Source organism: Oryctolagus cuniculus, chromosome 21 (assembly GCF_964237555.1).
Source record: "Oryctolagus cuniculus chromosome 21, mOryCun1.1, whole genome shotgun sequence".
NCBI lineage: Eukaryota > Metazoa > Chordata > Mammalia > Lagomorpha > Leporidae > Oryctolagus > Oryctolagus cuniculus.
The window spans coordinates 14,417,947-14,440,022 of record NC_091452.1 but is presented as its reverse complement, the minus strand read 5'-3'; the positions used below and the strand labels follow the sequence as shown (position 1 = coordinate 14,440,022).

Below are 22,076 nucleotides of genomic sequence, written 5' to 3'. Positions count from 1 at the left end.
GCGCCGCAGGCGGAGGATTAGCCTAGTGAGCCGCGGTGCTGGCCCATAAGTGCCTTTTATCAGGTTGAAGATGTTACCTTCTGTTCTTAGTTTCCTTAAAGTTTGTTTTTTTCAGTCAGGGAGGAATATTGTATTTTGTCAAATGCTTTGTCTGCATCTGTAGAGACGATTATTTGTCTTTTTGTTTTCACATTATTGATATGGTGAATCACATTGATTTTTGAATGTTAAACCAACCTTGCATTCCTGGGAAAAACCATTTAATCATGATATATTATCCCTTTTTTTTCTAAGATGTATTTATTTATTTGAAAGTCAGAGTAACACATGGGGCTGGGGGAGGAGGGAGGCGGGGGCTTCCATCTGCTGGTTCACTCTGCAGCTGGCCACAACGGCCGGCGCTGTGCCTTTCTGCAGCCAGGAGCCAGGAGCTCCATATGGGATGCTGGCTCTGCAGGCACTGGCTTTACTCCCTACGCCAAAGCGCCAGCCCCACCCCTTTTTAAACATAGAACAATGAACACCTTTTTTACATGATGAAGAGCTTACTTGCCTTTCCAGGCCTTGATTTTCCACAGATAGAACTCTAGCTCCTTGCCTTCTAGTACCCAACCATCTGCTCGGCCACCCTGCCCAGGTCTTGATGCAATGCCCTGTTGGAACTGCCCCTCCAGAGGCATTCTTTCTCCTTTCTTTCTTTCTTTTTTTTTAATTTATTTATTTTACTTGAAAGTCACAGTTACACACACATACACACACACAGAGAGAGAGAGAGAGAGAGGTCCTGCATCCACTGATTCACTCCCTAGATGGCCACACCGGCCGGAGCTGCGCTGATCTGAAACCAGGAGCCAGGAGCTTCTTCCAGGTCTCCCACGTGGGTGCAGGGGCCCAAGCACTTGGCCATCTTCTGCTGCTTTCCCAGGCCACAGCAGAGAGCTGAATAGGAGCAGAACAGCTGGGTTTTGAACTGGTGCGCACATGGAATGCAGGCACTGCAGGCGGCGGCCTTACCCGCTATGCCACAGCACCGGCCCCTCTTTTTCCTTTCATCATATTTCCTCTGGATTTTCTTTGATCAGCTTTCCTTAAAATCTCTTCCTCCTCAGGAGTCAGCTTGGCCCCCTGCCTGTGGCCCAGGGGCCTGTGCAGAGTGGGGGTCTCCACTGTGGGTTCGCGTGCTGGTCTGTCTGTAAGCACCGTGTGGACCAGCTCTTTACTGGAGGTGTTGTAGACAGCATAGATGATCCCTGTTTTGCGGGTACAGCGCTCAGAGCCCCAGGAAAGTTCCCCACGGCCAGGCCCAGGGCACCCACACTGTGCCTGCTCCGGGCGGATCTCAGCATTGGCAACCAGTAGGCCCTGCTCATCAGTCCGCGTTTTAGGGCAGGCCTCGCTTTTGCTCAGAGTCTTGCAGCGCATGTACCAGTTGACCCAGAGATGCCCTTTGCTCTGTGGTGCTGGCTGCAAAGAGAAACCGCAAAGGGTCACGGTCTGATTTCATCCTTTTTATAGTATTGACTTTGGTTTCTTAAAATTCTTACAAATCAAAACATCTTGGGGCTGACATCGTGGCACAGTGGGCTAAAACCTCTGCCTGCAGTGCTAGCATCCCATATGGGCACTGGCTCAAGTCCCAGTTGCACCACTTCTGATCCAGCTCCCTGCTAAAGTACAGCATCAATTCCATACAGCTCTTTCAGGAAACAAAAAACAAGAAATAGCTCATGCTGTAAAGCTTACGTTACTCTGACACCAAAACTAAAACAAAACAAAACAAAATTGTGAGAAATGAAGCAGACCAAAAGCTTACGTAATTATAGATGTATGGATTGTACATTTAAATTTTAAATATTTATTTATTTAAAAGGAAGAGTTAGAGGGAGATCACTCATTCACTGGTTTACTCCCCAAACGGCTGCAACAGCTGGAATTAGGCCAAAACTGGGAGCCAGGAGCTTCTTCTGGACCTCCCACCTGGGTGGCAGGGCCCTGAATACTTGGGCCATCTTCTGCTGCCTTCACAGGTTCATTACAGAAAGCTGAGTCCGGAGTGGTGTATCTGAGACTTCAGCCAGCACTCTGATGTGAGGTGCAGGTTTCACAGATGACAGCCTAGCCTGCTGTCTGCCACAGTGTGGGCCCAGGTGTGCATTTCTCTTACACGGTTGGTGGAATGCACCAGAGAGGCTGCTGGATCTCGGGAATTGTCTTCATGGGAAGATTTAAATTACCAGTTCAGTTGCTTGAATAGATATGGGGCTACTCCAACCATGTCTTATAGAATAAACTGTGATGGTTTGTTTCTTTCAATTTGTCCATTTCATCTCAATTTATTTGCATTTTATTGCTCATAATAGTCCCTGATTATCCTGATATCTGTGGACTGTGTAGGGGTATCATCTCTCTCATTCCTGATACTGCTAATTTGTGCCTTCTCTTGTCTTTTTTTCCCCCATCAGCCTGCTAACCTCTTAAGGTTTATAAATTTAATTTTTTTCTATGCTTTATTTTTTTTTTCTTTTGTTTTTCTGATTACTGTGTCTGGTTTTTGCTTTAATCTGCATTTTTAATTACTCTAGTTACATTTTGGGTTTAGTGCCCTTTTTTCCCAGTTTTCTTTTCCTTTTTTTTTTTTTCGTCTGTTTGTTTATTTGTGGCTCAATCAGAGGTCACTGAGTTGAGACCTTTCTTGTCTTCAAACTCTAGCAATTTAGCGCCATAGATTCCCCTGTGAGGACTTCTTCAACAGCCATCCACAAATTTTAATATATTCTGTTTTCACTTTCTTTTTTTTTTTTTTTAAAGATTTATTTATTTATTTGAAAGTCAGAGTTACACAGAGAGAGGAGAGACAAAGAGAGAGAAGTCTTCCATCCGATGGTTCACTCCCCAGATGGCTCAACGGCCGGAGCTGTGCCAATCCGAAGCCAGGAGTCAGGATCTTCTTCCCGGTCTCCCACATGGGTGCAGGGGCCCAGGGACTTGGGCCATCTTCTACTGCTATCCCAGACCACAGCAGAGAGCTGGATCAGAAGTGGAGCAGCCGGATCTAGAACCAGCGCCCATATGGGATACCTGCGCTTCAGACCAGGACGTTAACCCTGTGCGCCACAGCACTGGCCCCGCTTTCACTTTCATTCAGATAAAAAAATTTTCTAATTGCTCTTTTATTCTCAACCCACAGGTTATTTAAAAATCTGTCACTTAGGCGGGCGTCACGGCTCACTAGGCTAATCCTCCGCCTTGCAGCGCCGGCACACCAGGTTCTAGTCCCGGTCGGGGCGCTGGATTCTATCCTGGTTGCCCCTCTTCCAGGCCAGCTCTCTGCTGTGGCCAGGGAGTGCAGTGGAGGATGGCCCAGGTGCTTGGGCCCTGCACCCCATGGGAGACCAGGAGAAGTACCTGGCTCCTGCCATCGGATCAGCGCGGTGTGCTGGCCGCAGTGCGCCAGCCGCGGCGGCTATTGGAGGGTGAACCAACGGCAAAGGAAGACCTTTCTCTCTGTCTCTCTCTCTCTCACTGTCCACTCTGCCTGTAAAACAAAACAAAACAAAACAAAAATCTGTCACTTAACTTCCATATATTTGAGATGTGTGTGTATATGTATGTGTGTGTATATATATTTGGGTATATCTGCCTATTGATATCTAATTCCATTGTACTCACAGAATACACTTAGAATGACTTAACACCCTTTAATTTATTGAGTCTTGTTTTATGGCCCAGAATGTGATGTTCTGTGTGCACATGAAAAGGATTTTGCTCTTGTTGGGGAGAGGTGCTATGTAAATGTCAACTAACCAAGTTGTTTGATAGTATTGTTTACATATGCTGTACCTTACAGATTTCCTGCTGTCTTGTTCTATAGATTTTTTTTTTTTAGTAAGATGTATGTATGTATTTAGTTGAAAGGCAGAGGACAGAGCTTCCCTCTGCTGGTTCACACCCCAAATGCCTAGAACAAGTAGGGCTGGGCCAGGCTGAAGCCAGGAGCCCTGAACTCTGAGTCTCCCACATGAGTGGCCGGGACCCAAGTACTTGGGCCATCATCTCATGCCTCCCAGAAGCATTAACTAGAAGTAGATCAGAAGTGGAGGTGGGTCTCAATCCTAGGCACTCCGATACGGGTTGCAGGTTTAACCCACTACCCTGTAATACCTACCCCATTTGATCAATTATTAGAAGGATGTTGAACTCTTCCATTATAATAGTTTATTTGTCTATTTCTCCCTGCAGTTCAATTAGTTTTGAACCATGTATTTTATTCTATTTATTTGTTTTTTAAATATTTTATTTATGGGGCCAGTGCTGTGGCATAGCGGATAAAGCCACCACCTGCAGTGCTGGCATCCCATATGAGTGCCAGTTTGAATCCCAGCTGCTCCACTTCCTACCCCCTTCTCTGTTATGGCCTGGGAAAGCAGTAGAAGATGGCCCAAGTCCTTGGGCTCCTGCACCCGTGTGGGAGACCCAGAGGAAGTTCCTGGCTCCTGACTCCTGGCCTCAGATCAGTGCAGCTCCAGCCATTGGGGCCAACTGGGAGTGAACCAGCAGATGGAAGACGTCTCTCTCTCTCTCTCTCTCTCTCTAATTCTTCCAAATAAATAAATAAATCTTTAAAAAAATTTTATTTATTTGAGAGATAGAGTTACAGACAATGAGAGAGACAGAGAGAAAGATCTTCCATCTGCCAGTTCATTCCCCAAATGGCCACAATGGCTAGAACTTAGCCGTTCTGAAGCCAGAAACCATGAGTTTCCTCCGGGTCTCCCATGCGGGTGCAGGGGCCCGAGCACTTCAGCCATCTTCTGCTGCTTTCCCAGGCACATTAGCAGGGAGCGGGATTGGAAGTGGAGCAGCTGGGACTCAAACGGGCGCCCACATGGGATGCTGGTGCTGCAGGTGGTGGCTTAACCTTCTATGTCACAGCACCAACCCTAAGAAATTTAAATAATGAAGAAAATGTTACATATTTAACCAAATAGTTGCCCATCGGGATGCTTTTCATCCTTTTGTGTGTTTCTACATTTCCATCTCGTATGATTTTCTGTCTGAAGAACTTTCTTTAGCATTTCCTGTATGTCCAGTGGCCAGGTCATGAATTCCTTCAGCTTTTGAATGACTTAAAGCCTTTATTCTGCTTTCATTTTTTCAAAGATATTTTCATTGAGTGTAGTTTTTGGTTTAATGGTTTTTTTCTTCTATACTTTAAAAAGGCTGCTCTACTGTTCTCACACTTCTGGTACTTACAGGGAAGAATGTGCTGCCAGTGTTGTCCTGTGCCTGCCTACATAGCTTATCTTTGTTTTCTGGTTCCTTTTATGGGCTGCTTTTTGCAAATTTTAGAAGTTTGAGCGATTTATTACAATGTGATTTAGTGAATTTTTCATCATGTTTTTTGTGCTTGAGGTTCATAGACCTTCTTGAATCTGTGGATTTATAATTATCATCATATTTGTAGATTTTTTCCCACTGTTATTTCTTCAGCTATTTTTTTGTTAAAGATTTTATTTATTTGAGAAGTAGAGTTACAGACAGTGAGAGGGAGAGACAGAGAGAAAGGTCTTCCATCCGCTGGTTCACTCCCAAATGGCCGCTACGGCCAGAGCTGAGCCAATCCGAAGCCAGAAGCCAGGAGCTTTTTCCAGGTCTCCCATGCAGGTGCAGGGGCCCAAGCACTTGGGTCGTTTTCTACTGCTTTCCCAGGCCACAGCAGAGAGCTGGATTGGAAGAGGAGCAGCTGGGACTAGACCCAGCGCCCATATTGGATGCTGGCACCGCAGGCGAAAGATTAACCTGTACCACAGCACCATCCCCTAGTATTGCTTTTAAAATTTGTTAGAGGAGTGGATCATGGGTAGTGCCACAGATAGCTTAGGACACCCACATCCTATATTGTTGTGCCTGGTTCAAGTTCCCCTGTTCTGTGCTTCAGGTACAGCTTCCTGCTAATGTACGTGGTGGGCAGCAAATGGTGGCCCCAGTGCTTGGTCCCTGCCACCCACATGGAAGACAGATGGAGTTACTGGCTGTTGGATTCAGCCTGACCCAGCCGTAGATGTTGCAGGCATTTTCAGAAAGAAACAGTAGATGGAAGATTCTCTCTCTCTCTCTCTCTCTCTCTCTTTCTCTTTCTCTCTCTCTCTCTCTCTCTCTCACACACACACACTGTCACGCTGCCTTTCAAATAAATTAATTAATCTTTTTTTTTTTTTTTGACAGGCAGAGTGGACAGTGAGAGAGAGAGAGACAGAGAAAGGTCTTCCTTTGCCGTTGGCTCACCCTCCAATGGCCGCCGCGGCCGGCGCGCTGTGGCCGGCGCACCGCGCTGATCCGATGGCAGGAGCCAGGAGCCAGGTGCTTTTCCTGGTCTCCCATGGGGTGCAGGGCCCAAGCACCTGGGCCATCCTCCACTGCACTCCCTGGCCACAGCAGAGGGCTGGCCTGGAAGAGGGGCAACCGGGACAGAATCCGGCGCCCCGACCGGGACTAGAACCCGGTGTGCCGGCGCTGCTAGGCGGAGGATTAGCCTAGTGAGCCGCGGCGCCGGCCCTAATTAATCTTTTTAAAAAAATAAAATAAAATGTTACATATCACAGGTCAGCATTTAGTCTAGACGGGATTATTTCCTGCTCTTGAGGTTGAGACCGGAATAATCTAAGCAATGTCCTGTGAATGATGAGATTTCCTATTCTGCCTGCTAGGAGCAAGTGCTGTTTACAGCCTTTGGTGAACTGTGGATTCTGTTTTCTTTATTCTGTTCAGATTGCTTGTTCCCCAACCTGGGATAGTGTTCTCACATGCGTGCATGAGTCAGTACTCAGCTGAAGGCTTGAGCCCTCTGCAGATCCCCTTAGCCTCTCTCTGTGCCGCTCTATTCTACTTGGTCTTCCACCCCGCAAACTCCAGTCACCCTGGTCGCCCCGCACTCTCATCTTTGTCTCCAACTCTAATCATGCCCCGGGCTCCTATCAGATTCCCCCTTTCTGTACAGTCGCCTGGAAAACTCCTCCAGTGCATTAAGCTGGGACAATTAAGGCATTAAGCCAGGACAGTTCATTGCGTCTCTTCTATCAGAGACCACTGTCTTTCATTACCTAATAGCCATTGTCTTGAAATGCCGTCATCCATAATTTTTATTTGGTGTTTTAGTTGTTTCCAGTGGCAGACAATAATCTACTATCAGTTACTCCATCTTGGCTAGAAGTAGAAGTCCCTTCACTGTATTTTTTAAGCTAAAGAAATGACCGATTATATATATATATATATATATACACACACACATACATACATATATATATATTCAAGCTTATAGATTTTGTCTTTTGCCTCTAATATATTGCTTGGTAATTAAATATTCTTTTGTAATTCATTCTATAATTTTATGGTCTTTTATATTTAGATGCTTATTTCTTTGTAAAATCATTGTAGTCTATGATATGACATAGTAATCTGTGTTTCCCCCCAAATAGTTATCGATAGTACTTAGCTGTAGTCACTTTGAAGCCAAAATATTCAAAAGCTTAAAATGCATTCTGATGATTGAAAAGATTTTGGTTCTCATAAATTTACTCCACAGATCTTTTTATTTTTCTTAATAGCAGTCTCACAATTTGTCTTTTATGCATAGTCTCCAAAAAGTCATGGCTTCACTTTGCTGCATTGCTTGTCTTTTCCATTCCCAGACCTAAGGAACGAAGGCAAAGCACTTGTTGAGCTTTTATTCCATACGTCCAGTCACCTCCCTGACAGCTAGCATCAGTGACAGCAGCCTCATGGTTGATTGTGGCACTCGGGGTTGGCAGGGCGACTGCCCAAGATTCCAGCCCCAGAGCTGGCAGAGGCATCCTTTTTCCTGTTTAAAGCCTTCAAAGGCACCCTGTTAGCCTCAGGATAAAGTCCAAATTTCTTAATATGGTTTAAAAGACCTTGTGTGGTTTTCCTTGGCTCGATGCCAGCTTCATGTTTGCTCCCTTCAGCTGTCCCATGCAGCGACAGTGAACATATTACATTTATTTTCTCTAGGAAGGCATACGTCTTCACTTCCAGGTAAAAAATAAGCTGGACTACCTTGTTATAGCCTCATATTAAAAAAATACTTGCTTTCCTTATAACACTCATTATAAACATTTTTCTATTTGTGTCATTACAGTTTTTTATTCTTTAAAGGAATTTGTTAATACGTTAGATTCTGAAAAAAAATCTAAAACAAAAAAGAAAAGAAATGCCTGTGTGTATCAGTATTGCTGCAAATATAGTTTTGTCCAGCTTTGTTTTATATCTTTGTCAAACCAGTTGTTAAGAATTGATACACTGGGGCCAGCACTATGGCCTAACTGGTAAAGCAGCCGGCTGCGGTTCTGGCATTCTATAGGGGCACCACTTGAAGTCCCAGCTGCTCCACTTCTGATCCAGCTCTCTTTTGTGGCCTGGTAAAACAGTAGAAGAAAGCCCAAGTCTTTGGGCCCCTGCCCCATGTTGGAGACCTGGAAGCAGCTCTAGGCTCTTGGCTTCAGACTAGCCCAGCTCCTGCCTTTGCAGCCATTTGGGGAGTGGACCAGTGGATGAAAGACCTCTCTCTTCTCATCTCTCTCTCTCTCTCTCTCTCTCTCCCCCTCTATAACTCTATCTATAATTCCTGTAACTCTTCATGCAGGGACCCAGGGACTTGGGCCATCTTCCACTTCTTTCCCAGGCACATTAGCATGGACCTGAATTGGAAGTAAAGCAGCTGGGACTCAAACAGGTACCCATATGGGATGTGGTGTGCGGGCAGCAGCTTAACACACTGTACCGCAGTGCCAGCCCCAAGCATTTCAATACTTTTTAAAGAGGAAGAAATAAAAAAGAGTCTACACTAAATAAATATGTGTAGCTCTTGCCAGATCAACATATAAATGTGTCATAATGATGTCTTTTATCAATAGAAACTTTGAACTCAGAGTATTTTATAAACCAGTGGAATGGCTTGCCTTTTCAAGTGGACATTTAGCATAATCTCCAAATTGTAGCACTTTGTTCTGGGGATTAATATAGGTTAATTACCTAGTCTACTATATAAATATATCGTATGTCAATCAAGAGCATGGGGTTTGCTATTAGGCCTGCTTCGAATCACACTTCTTTTTCTTTTCTTTTTTTTTGTAAGATTTATTTATTTATTTGAAAGGCAGAGTTACAGGGAGGCAGAGGCAGAGGGAGAGAGAGGTCTTCCATCTGCTGGTTCATTCCCCAGATGGCTGCAATGAATGGAGCTGTGCTGATCTAAAGCCAGGAGCCAGGAGCTTCTTCCAGGACTCCCACGTGGGTGCAGGAGCCAAGCACTTGGGCCATCTTCTCCTTCTTTCCCAGGCCACAGCAGGGAGCTGAAGCAGAAGTGGAGCAGCCGAGACTCAAACTGGTGCCCATATGGGATGTGGACACTGCAGGTGGCGGCTTAACCCGCTACACCACAGCACTGGCCCCTGAATCACACTTCTGACAAACACTGGCTTCCCAACCAGAGGAAGTAGTTTTGCCTCTCAGTCTTAGTTTGTTCTACAAAATTAAGATAATAAATAAATCCATTATAGTATGAAGCTGTTGAATAGATTTTTTTTTTTAAAAAGTAAGGTTTTTGGTATTGCCTACATACATAATAGTGTTTAGTGAATGTCACCTGTAATTATTTCATTATTGATTATGCCCAAATGCTTCTTATAGTAACAGTTTTGTTAAGATATAATTTACATATGATACCTTCCACCCATTTAAAGTGTGTAGTGGGTGGTTTTCAGAGTTATGTAATGATCACCACAGTTGGTTTTAGGACATTTTCATCACCCTGAAAAGAAAGCCTGAGTCCACTAGTTATCATTCCCCCAAACCCTCCAGCCCTGGGTAACCAATAATCTACATTCTCTCTCTTTAGATTTACCTTTTCTGGAAATTTTAGATAAGTAACATCATTCAATATGTGGTCTTTTTAAACTGACTTTTTTCACTTAACATGTTTACAAGGTTCATTGACATAGCATGTACTAGTACTTCATTCCTTTTTATAACTTTTTACAGCACCTTAACTGCTAGACTAACGCCTGCCCTTGCCAAGCTGTCTTCCAAAATCACTGTGTCATTTTACATTCCTTTCAGCTGTATTGGAGAGTTCTGGATTCCCAGCATCCCCACCCAAACTTACCTGTCTTTTCGATTCTAGCCTTCCTAGTGAGTATGAGATGTTATCTCACTATGGTTTTAATTTTTGTTTCTCTAGTAACTGATCGTGTTGATCATTTCTTCATGGATTAATGATCATTTGTCTATATATGTTTTTTTTGAGAAATGACTATTCCAATCCTTTGCTCAGTTTTCATTTGATTTATTTAGGTTTTTATGATGAGGTTATAAGATCAATAGACTTTTAAATTCCACTTTCATTTGTGTTGCCAACAGACAAAATGTGTTAGAAATAATTCAATGGAAAAACTTTACTTTTCTGCAGGTACTGAGGTCTGCAGAAGAGTTTGTCAATGAGAGGTAAAGGTATCCAAAAGCAGGGTGCTTGCAGTGCTGGTCACCATGCGTAAAGGGGCCCCCAAGGATCCGGAGATTGCAGATCTGTTCTACAAAGATGATCCTGAAGAGCTCTTTATTGGTTTGCATGAAATTGGACATGGAAGTTTTGGAGCAGTTTACTTTGTAAGTAATTTTAAAAAGCCATTTGTATAAATCAGAGAGTATTTTTTTTTTTTTTTTGACAGGCAGAGTGGACAGTGAGAGAGAGACAGAGAGAAAGGTCTTCCTTTGCCGTTGGTTCACCCTCCAATGGCCGCCGCGGCTGGCGCACTGCGGCTGACGCACAGCGCCTATCCGAAGGCAGGAGCCAGGTACTCATCCTGGTCTCCCATGGGGTGCAGGGCCCAAGCACTTGGGCCATCCTCTAATGCACTCCCTGGCCACAGCAGAGAGCTGGCCTGGAAGAGGAGCAACCGGGACAGAATCCGGCGCCCCGACCGGGACTAGAACCCGGTGTGCCGGCGCCGCAAGGCGGAGGATTAGCCTATTGAGCCACGGCGCCGGCCCAGAGAGTACATTTTTTATACATTGCTATTACTTCTAAAATATGCTTGATTTTAGTGTTTTTCTTTCCCTACAAATTAAATGATGTCTACAGTAGAGACAAATAGTCGCTGCTGAACAGCCAGTTCTAGAGCTGTCGGCCTTATTCAAGTCAGCTGACTGCTCTCAGAGCAGAATAAGAAAGCTAGAAGCTTGAAGTTGAGCCCTATACATGAAGCTTGTTCCTGTCTCAAGGCATGGCAGAGATGAGGATGCAATATGCAGAGTTTTCTAGACAGAGGAGAAATGCCATTAATTTATATTTGCATTGCCACCAAATAAAATGTTTACAAACAATCTAATGGCAAGGCTTCTTTTTATACAAAAATAAAAAATATGGGATTCCCCTCACCTAGAAGACTCTGCACACTGCATCCTCATCCCTGTCTAAGTCTTGTACACGCCACAGGTTTCACCCCAAGTGCTGCAGCATAACCTTTGTTATCCAACCTCCACCACAAAGTCAGGACTTGCTTTATGATCTCAGGACACCCTGTGCTGGCACTTGGCTACGTGTGTCACAGTTGTATTGAAAGTCATTCATGGGAGTCCCTTCCCCTAAATGATAAGTGTCATGAGAACAGAGGCTTGGTCTCTCTCACTCATTGCTACATCTCCAGGAGCTGTCACTGCAAGTCTGACAATGGTAGGAATTCCATAGTGTTGGCTGGGTGGACAAACCATGAACAGACAGCTCTCCAGGGGGACGAACCAGCGAAGGTCGTTAGTGACAACCATGTCACTAACCAGGTTAAGCACTGGAAGACTGGCCCCCATTTCAGTTCCAACGATCTGACTATCTGCTAAAGAAAAAATGAGAAATAACTGAAATGGTTACCTGGTTTACGTTTCTGTGAAATTCATCACAAAAAATATAGTTCCTTAATTTAATTTAGGTAACTAGAGCACTTCACTTCATCGAAGTAACTTCTTTAAGAGTATTAATCCTTTAGGAGTATTAATCCATAATAAGTACTAGTTATTATTTGCTCCTTCTAAACTGTTTTCAAATAATTTTTTTAGAGATTTATTTTATTTATTTGAAAGGCAGAGTTAGAGAGACAGAGACAGAGACAGAGAGTTCTTCCATCCCCTGGTTCATTCCCCTGCTGGCCGCAGCAGCTGGGGCTGGGCCATGCCGAAGTCGGGAGCCAGAGCTTCTTTGGAAGTACTTGGGCTGACCTCCACTGCTTTCCCAGCCGTTAGCAGAGAGCTGTATGGGAAGTGAAGCAGCTGGGGCTCAAACCAGTGCTCATATGGGATGCTGGCACTGCAGATGGTGGCTTAACCCACTACGCCACAGCGCTGGCCCTATAAATAACTTTTTTTTTTAAATCAGTGTTTACGTCTTCTCTTTTTTTGTTATTATTTATTTATTTGAGAGAGAGAGTGAGAGGAAGAGAGAAAGGTCTTCCATCTGCTGGTTCACTCCCCAAACTGCGGCAATGGCTGGAACTGGGCCTATCAGAAGCTAGGAGCCAGGAGCTTCTTCTGGGTCTCCCACTTAGGTATGGGGGCCTAAGCACTTGGAACATCTTTACTGCTTTCCCAGGCCATAGCAGAGAGCTAAATCAGAAGAGGAGCTGCTAGAACTTGAACTGGCACCCATATAAGATGCCGGCACTGCAGGCAGAGGCTTAGCATACTGCCACACAGCACTGGCTCCTACCTCTTCCTTTTAAATGGTCCTTTATCTCCTGCCATCTGGGTAGAGCTTATCTTTATTTGTGCCTCCAAATGAGACTTTATAAAGTCCATCTTTAGGGGCCAGCGCTGTGGTGCAGTGGGTTAAAGCCCCAGTCTGCAGTGCCAGCATCCCATATGGGCGCCAGTTCGAGTCCTGGCTGTTCCACTTCCCATCCAGCTCTCTGCTATGGCCTGGGAAAGCAATAGAAGATGGTCCAAGTGCTTGGGCCCCTGCACCTGCATGGGAGACCTGGAAGAAGCTCCTGGTTCCTGGCTTCGGATCAGCTCAGCTCTGGCCATTACGATGGAATGGAATGGAAGACCTTTCACTCTGGCTCAACTCTTTCAAATAAATAAATAATTCTGTAAAAATAAAATAAAATAAAATAAAGTCCATCTTTAGTGCCATTTTGGGCTTCCAGCCAAATCTCCAGCCTGGGTTTTCTCTGTTCTCTTCCTTATCCTTCCTTGTCTAATGGTCAGCATGCCCATCACTTCCCTCCCTTGTCCCCATCTATTACTCACTCCCACTCAAGTATGTTCTGTCACTCACTGCCCTTTCATGGCTCTGCAGGGTGCTCATTTTCTAGATAACCCTCCCCACGTTGGGGCCGGCATTATGGTACAATGGGTCAAGCTGCCACCTGCAACGCTGGCATCCCATATGGGCACTGGTTTGAGTCCTGGCTGCTCTGCCTTCAGTCCAGCTCCCTGCTAATGTGCTTGTGAAAGCAGCAGAAGGTGGTCCCTTGCTCTTGGGCCCCTGCCACTGACGTGGGAGACCCGGATGCAGTTTCAGGCTCCTGGGTTCGGCCTGGCCTTGCCCTGGCCATTGTGGCCATTTGGGAAGTGGACCAGCAAATGAAAGAGCTCTCTCAAGATCAGTCTCTCTCTCTCTCTCTCTCTCTCTCTCTCTCTCTCTCTGTATGTATGCGTGTCTTTCCTTCTCTGTAACTCTGCTGTTCAAATAAATAAAATAAATCTTTTTTAAAAATCAACTTTATTGAGCTATAATTTCCATGCAATAAAAGTGTATCTATTTTAAGTGTACATTTTCATGAATAAATGAATACACCCATGCAACTATTCTAAAATGCAGCTCAACTCTATCATCCCACAACATTCTTCTTTGTTCTGATTTAGGTATACACTCCCATTCCCGATCCTAGGAAACCACTAATCTGATTTTGGACATTCATTCATTGTTTAAAAAAAGAGCATTTTATATTGTAGATATATAGAAAAAGTGTACATAAGGCTCACATACATATATATTGATATATACTTTTAAAAATAATTGAAAGGTATATCCTGTGTGAAAACACTGGCCAGGTCAAGAAATACAATATTTCCAGTGCTCCAGAAGCCCTCTCATGGCCTTGGCCATCACAACCCTCCCCAGCCCCATAGGAGTAATCTACTACCCTGATTTTCATAGTAATTATTGTCTTGCTTTGCTTTATGTTCAATACACTTCACTTTTACATCCCTGCACAATGTAGTTTGGTTTTGCCCAGCTTTGAACTTTTTATAAATAGAAACATTCTGTATTTATTTATTTGTGACCTATTTGTTATGCTCCGAGATGTAACATTCTTCAGTCATGTTTTCCTCTATTACTTTATAACTAATCCACCCTGTCTCAGGCTCTCTTGGCCACAGTCAGAGGGCGGTTCTAATCTCTATTTGACTTCTCTGTTTTAAAAAGCCACCAGACCGTTCTCAAACTTGTAATGTTTCAGAATGAATGACTGCAGTAAACCAAACATTCTTCGAACCTTAACTAACAAATCGTTTGTAATAGGGGGAACATGAGACCTGCCTTGCAGAGGACCTAGTGATTATTTCCTTCTGGGGCCAAATCTGCCTATTGTGGAGAGTGTGTGCCTTTTCATCTAAAGCCGAGCACAATACCCTGTTTGCAGTGGGTATTAGGCATTATTTGTCGCTAATGATAGACTAGAGAATCATAGGTACTTGGGTGGATTTAGTACTGAAATGTGCATTAACTCTATCTGTAGACAGAAGTGAATAGTGCAAGCCTTATGTTTGTCCATTAGACATTAAAAACAATTGACACTTTAATGTAGAACTCACAAAGGGCTTTAACTATTTATCTACAGTTATCACACAGGTAGAACCTTAAAAATGAGTTTCCTCACTGATTCTAGTAACATTTTTATATGTTGTGCCTCTATCGCTATTATTAGATTCTTCCTGTACCACTCGGACCAAAAAGACGATGTTGTCTTCTACTTGAAAACTGCAATAACCCACTTTGGTCTCTCTCCAGTCTGTTGTCCATGCCTCAATGACCTTGAAAAAAAATGAGAATCTGATCACATTCCCTTTTCACTATAAAGTCTTTGGAGGCTCTTCCCTGTTCTCCAGCTGAGATCCGAATCTTTTCTGCCAGTGCACAAGGGAAGCTGGAAACAGGGGTGCAGTGAGGATTTGAACCTAGGCACTCTGACATGGGATGCAGGCACTCCAAGTGGCATCTTAACCACTATACCAAAAGCCCGACCAAAAATACAGTTTTGTTTTAGGATGATTCTTTTCTCATATCTCTAGTTTCAAATAGCATTGATTATAAATAATTTTAATAAGCAATTAAATAATAAAGCAATTTGATTTTGTTTGGGTAGACTGCTTTTTCTTTTAAAAAAATGTTTATTTATTTATTTATTTGATAGAATTACAGAGAGAGAGAAGGAGAGACAGAGATCTTCCTTCCATCTGCTGGTTCACTCCCCAAATGGCCATAACAGCCAGGGCTGGGCCAGGCCAAAGCCAGGAGTCAGGAGCTTCTTCCAGGTCTCCCATGTGGGTGCAGGGGCCGCCACCTGCAGTGCTGGCATCCCATATGGGCGCCGGTTCAAGTCTCGGCTGCTCTACTTCTGATCCAGCTCTCTGCTCTGATCTGAGAAAGCAGTAGAAGATGGCCCAAGTACTTGGGCCCTTGCACCTGCGTGAGAGACCCGGAAGAAGCTTCTGGCTCCTGGCTTCAGATCAGCACAGCTCCAGCCATTGCGGTCAACTGGGGAGTAAACCAGTGGATGGAAGATCTTTCTCTGCCTCTCTGTAACTCTGCCTTTCAAATAAGTAAATAACTCTTAAAAAAAAAAAAAAAACTATAAATAGTGGATACCCACATTTATATGATAAGTTCTTTTATCTGGTGCATTAAAATAATTTTTTAATGTGTTCATTTTCTCTGCATTTTGGCAATTCAGTAAGAATTCAGGGTTGAATTCTTTTTATATTAGTAAATTATTGTTTATTGTTTGAATTAAACTGTTTTTAAAATTATAAACCATTCTTGCATACCTAAAGAGATTTTAGTTATATTTAAGAAATTGATTAGGAATTTTTCTCTAAAATTGAGAACCTAATTTTATCAGTGAACAAATTCCAATCTTTTACCTTGGAATCTCTGCTATGGTATTATTGGTTCACATTCATGCAATCAAGATGGCTCACTTTCATCAGGGTGTGGCACTGATGCAGAGCCTTGTTATTCAAAAAGGTAGGTTTTTTTTTTCCCCAAAAAGATTTATTTACTTGAGAGGCAGAGTTACAGAGAGAGGGAGAGACAGAGAGGTCCTCCACCCACTAGTTCACTCCCCAACTGGCTGCAGCTGGACTGATTCAAAACCAGGAGCCAGAACCTTCATTTGGGTCTCCCAGGTGGATGCAGGGGCCCAAGCGCTTGGGCCATCCTCCCCTGCTTTCATAGGTCCATTAGCAGGGAGCTGGATCAGAAGTGGAGCAGCCAGAACTTGAACCAATGCCCATATGGGATGCCGGTGCTGCAGGTGCTGGCTTTATCTGCTATGCCACAGCGCCAGACCCTGTCTCTGTAAGTTTTACTGTCTTAGATTTTTCTGAATATTTTTGTAAAATTAATCTTAGATGCAAATTGAAAGGAAAAAACTTATTTATGATTTTCATTTGTACCTTCAATGAATTGTTATTTTGTTTTTTTTTTTTTTAAGATTTAAGTAGTCATTTAAAGTTAAGTAAAATTAAAATAAATTTTAAAATTCATTTTCTCTGTCATACCAGTCACATTTCGCCTGCTTCTGTGGTAACAACGTGGAGATCATTCCTGTCATCACAGGAAGCTCTATCAGACAGCACTGCTTCAGGATCATCATTGATACACACTTTGGTTTTGATTCTTTTATAATTTTGTGTACATATACTCTTCACATTGTCACTGCTTTGCAAAGATAGGATCATACTACACAGTGTATTTTTTGACATGATATTTTTGACATCCTTTCATATCACTACATGACATATTGATTACCTCATTTTTTTAATTGGCTATCTTGACTGTATCATGTTTAATTAGCTGATCCTCCTTTGATGAACACTTTACACAATGAAGCCAGTATGGCTATTTTGACTTTTTCTTTGGTTTGATTATTAAACCCCAGTCCTTTTTTATATTATAATCTTTGCATGTATACAGACAGGGATAAAGAGAAGGTATTCTTTGGGGCTGGCGCTATGGCTTAGTGGGCTAAAGCCTCCGCCTGTGGCGCCTGCATTCCATATGGGCGCCAGTTCAAGTCCCTGCTGCTCCTCTTCCAATTCAACTGTCTTTTTATGGCCTGAGAAAGCAGTAGAAGATGACCCAAATGCTTGGGTCCTTGCACCCAAGTGAGAGTCCCTGAAGAAGCTCTGGCTCCTGGCTTGGGATCAGCTCAGCTCTGGTCGTTACGGCCATTTGGGGAGTGAGCCAGCAGATGGAAGACCTTTGTTTCTTTCTCTCCTTCTCTCTGTAACTCTACCTCTCCAATAAATAAAATCTTGAGAGAGAGAGAGAGTCAGAGAGAGTGTGATCCTTAGAGTGGTGGTGGAAATGTCTACCTAGCCTATTAAAAGTCAGAACATCTTTGAACTGTGATATTAAAGTGTGAGGTTATTGCTTTAAAAGTCACTAGTTAAATATTTAAGTCAAACAGACTGAAATATTAATTATTTTTATTTTTCTTCTGCCCTTTCAACATAGGCCACAAATGCGCACACCAATGAGGTGGTGGCGGTTAAGAAAATGTCCTATAGTGGGAAGCAGACACATGAGGTAAGACAGCAACAGTTGCATACCTAACTGATCTAAGCAATTTTATACGAAACTAACAGAATTCTGCTGATATTTTTAGCACAATTTTTTTTACTTCTCGTAGAGCTTATAATAAAAGTTCCTAATAGTCCATCCCAGTCACCGATTTAGCAAGATAGACCATGAGTGCGTTATTAGAGTTGGTGATAGGCTCACATTTACATGGACTCAGACTAAAGACATTAAACAAGTTTAAACAGCTTCTTCATTTATTAAATATTTACTTTTCCATTCCATTAAAATAATAAAAAGAATTGTACATATGTGTACTTGATAATAAAGCACAATTTTACATTTAGAATTAAAATCTTTTCTTTCTGATTTCAATAGAAATGGCAAGATATTCTTAAGGAGGTTAAATTTTTACGACAATTGAAGCATCCTAATACCATTGAGTACAAAGGTTGTTACTTGAAAGAGCACACTGCCTGGGTAAGTCAAAGGACCCCTGTTATCTATCTATCTTTCCCATTAAATTTTTTCCTTTTCTGTTTTTAAAAATTATCTATCTGATCTGTATAACTACCAGTACCATTTCTGTCCCATTTGGCCATTGTTATCAGTAGGCAACATTTGTAAAAACCTCAGAGTGTGTCATATGGTGTGTCTACAGGTATGCTACATAGTCCATGAGAGTAACTGTGCCATCTAGCCTACTGGAAATTCTGTTCTATACACACTCAACAAGGATGATATAAAGTTGACATCATTTTATAATGAGTTATTTGTGAACATAAAAGGCAGTCTTTTATTCTTGTCCTAGAATTTGTGTGTGTCATTTCTTATCCCCTACTCCAGTTTGCCCCAAATTTGAAACTGTGCTTGGTATTATCATCACCATGTAATTTCTACCAAACAGGACACACCATGTGATTAAAATGAACGCCTTTTGTTCCACTTTATCTTCTAAGTCTATTTTTACACAATTTGTGTTTCTATTTTGAGGGTAGCGTATTAGGCACCATTTAGAATAGAAAACTGTTATATTTTATCCTTTATCAGATTACACATTCCAATTTAATGTTCAGCCTTAACTGTCATTTGTTGGGTGCAAGTACCAAGTCCTTCTCTGTGTGTGACCTTTAATTAGGGAATGGAATTTTTATCCCCTGGTTATCAAACAGTGTACTTAACCATTTCTGTCCAAGCAACTTTTGAGATACCTAAAGCGGTTGCTTCCATTCTGAACAGAAGAAATTAATCAGAGGAGCATCTTATCTGGAAATTGGTTGCTCTCTGGCCATCTCAGCTGACTTGAAGGAGCCAGGAAAGTGTTTTCGAGCAGGCAGAATAAATGTTACAAAAGCCAAGTGCTAAATCTCATGTTCAAGTCTTCAGAAAATCCTGGGAGCTCTTTGTTGAAGCCTGTTTACTCTGAGATTACACGAGTGCTAGTAAGTTTGGTTACCTGGTTTCTGTCTGCAGGCTAATTAGAAGGAGCCGTAAGAGCTGAGCTGCTAGAGACAGGCACACAAACAGGCACAAGGCCAAACTGACCCTAAGGAACTCACATCTGGTCATTTGAAGTCACAGTAGCTGGAGCTGCTTAGTGCTGGGAGCAGACACCCAGTTCAGGCAGCCTTGTATCATGGAGTAACTAGGAAAAAAATATTTGTGGCAAAGATGCTGAGTTTTTTTTTAACATGTAATTTTAAAAATATGAATATAGCTATAAACATATCCATTCCATTCAATTTTAAAGTTCTCTACATATGCATAAATTGTTTAAGAAATGTATATATTGAATAGCACATTTTTAAATTAGAAAATTATGTGGTACAATTTAGATATATTGCCATCAAAATTGAACAAAGAAGTAGGGCACATAAAAGGTTCATTATAACAGCTACATATGTGGAATATTTTATTTCATAATAACAAATAAATGTTTTTATTGTTTTTTAAAAAGATTTATTTATTTATTTGAAAGACATCAAGAGAGAGAGAGGTCTTTCATCTCCTGGTTCACTCCCCAGATGGCCCCAATGGCCAGAGCTGTGCCAATCTGAAGTCAGGAGTCAGGAGTCAGGAGCTTCTTCTGGATCTCCCATGCATGCGCAGGGGCCCAAGGACTTGAGCCATCTTCCACTGCTTTCCCAGGCCACAGCAGAGAGCTGGATTGGAAGTGGAGCAGCCGGGACTAGAACCAGCGCCCATATGGGATGCAGGCACTGCAGGCAGAGGCTTTAACTGCTATGGCACAGCACTAGCCCCAGTGTTTTTATGTTTTTACTGTAAAACAAAACTATGATAAAATTTCTAAAGTTTAAAACATTTTAGAAGTTGCACTATATAAATATAGTCTAAATATAAATATATTATTCTAATATATAATTACATACTCTATAATATAAATATAACACACTAAAAAGTTATACCATATAATCTATTTATATCATTTGATATTAATATTTTATATTTTATCCAATATATTAATTATAGTACATAACTATGAAACTGTAGTAAAGTTTTTAAACATCAAACTCCAAAACTTTTCCTATATTCTGAATTATGTTAGCGATGTGAGGTACATAATACAAAAATGTGTTTTTGCTTTAATTTTTTAAAAGTGAAAGGAACCAATATGTAAACATGGGTTATATCCAGCTGATTGTAGGAAATTTGCATTTCGTAATGAGCATATGCAGTTTTTTAGAAGAATAACTTGTAGGGGCTGTGTGCTTGTGTTTATGTGCACAGAGAATCTATAGCAGTGACTCTGGCTACAAGTCAGTAGTTTGGGACACCTGAAATATCCAGAATGAGAGTAAAGAAATAATTGTCTCATCTTTGCTTTGTGAAAGCCTCTCAAGTTTCAAACCCAGTAAATATGAATAGTATTTTAATAATATCATTCTAGAACTAGTTTGAGATACAAATTGAGATACCCCATCTCTCTGAAGAATTCAGGGTAATGATGCATAGTAGGCCATATCTTTAGATTGACTTCAACAGCACAAGGGCATTTTTAAAATTTCATGGAAAATGGTAAGTTTATTGTGTTGCAAAGAATTTGAAATCCATGCAGTTTTTTTCATAGTACACATTTCGCATGGACTTTTGGAAGATCCTAAGTGTGCATGAATTTCGAAAACTGCACCAAAATAACTTTTTCATTTCATTTCCACATGCTTTCTGAAGTACCCTCATACGTGTTTCTTTAGAACTTTGAAACAGAAAAGTGCAAATAAGGAATTCATTACTTCTTGGTTTATTTTATTTCACTAGGATTTCCCACTATGGATTCTACTGGCTTATACATTTGTTTGACACTTTATAAGTTACAAAATTTAACTTTTAATGCAACCTGGCTACCTTAAATTTTTTTTTTTCAAAATAAAGCAGCAGGGAAATTAGTAATTGGATAAACTGGCAATCTCAACTGGACCATTTTCAGTGACTTGTTCCTTAACCAGTCATCTTATAATCTCAGGCAAATTGAGGTAGGAGATAACAAAAGCTGAGATGATAAAAGTTATAAAGATCAATTAGTGCCAGAGGACCAAAATAATACAGGTTCAGGTCAATCAGAATATTGATTTTCCTGGTATTCTTGGTTCCTTGGGATGTATGCTGGTTTGTTTCTGCAGCTTCTTGTTAACCTTCATTGTTCTTGTTATTATTTTAATCTGTTCCAGCTGGTGATGGAGTATTGCTTAGGCTCAGCCTCTGATCTGTTAGAAGGTAAGAGTGAAAGCACCCCCCTCCTGTTTTACCTTGATCGATGTGTTACCTACTCCAGTGCTGAGAGCGTGCAGTTTGGTTGGGGACCCAGGCGTCAGGGTTGTGTGAGTAAGCTGTGCACACTTCGTCTCTGCCCTGTCCCTGAGAGGATCTACTTCCTGTTGTTTAGTTCATGGCTATCCACAGCAGGTACTGCTAAAGGGTTTGGCTGATGTAACATGATATATGTAGCAGAACCATCGAATTCATCATTTTGTATGAAAGAGGGGTAGATGTCATCACTTTACATTGATATTTAACCCTTTCAAATACCTTGAGTGACCCAGTTCTCCTCTGCAAATGCAGTTATAACCAGAAGCACAGGAAGCTATGTTAAAGTTTCACATTAAAATGTTTTATATTATCCTTGATCTCTGGGTAGAAATTGCTTATTAGCTGCTTTCACAAATAATGAAAGCCTGTAGTTAGAAGC

At 42.0% G+C, this 22,076-nt stretch overlaps 1 protein-coding gene across 5 annotated transcripts in view; it reads left to right on the top strand.

Annotated features, from left to right (window-relative positions):
- Window positions 1–22,076, top strand: part of TAOK3 (TAO kinase 3) — a 200,308-nt gene that overhangs the window by 78,815 nt on the left and 99,417 nt on the right. For all 5 annotated transcript variants that reach the window (XM_051826866.2, XM_070065981.1, XM_051826867.2 and 2 more), the window contains exons 3-6: window positions 10,484–10,680; window positions 17,810–17,881; window positions 18,251–18,352; window positions 21,559–21,604. In XM_051826866.2, coding sequence (XP_051682826.1) covers window positions 10,561–10,680; window positions 17,810–17,881; window positions 18,251–18,352; window positions 21,559–21,604 — 340 coding nt within the window. In that variant the 5' untranslated portion in view covers window positions 10,484–10,560. The remainder of the gene's footprint in view (window positions 1–10,483; window positions 10,681–17,809; window positions 17,882–18,250; window positions 18,353–21,558; window positions 21,605–22,076) is intronic.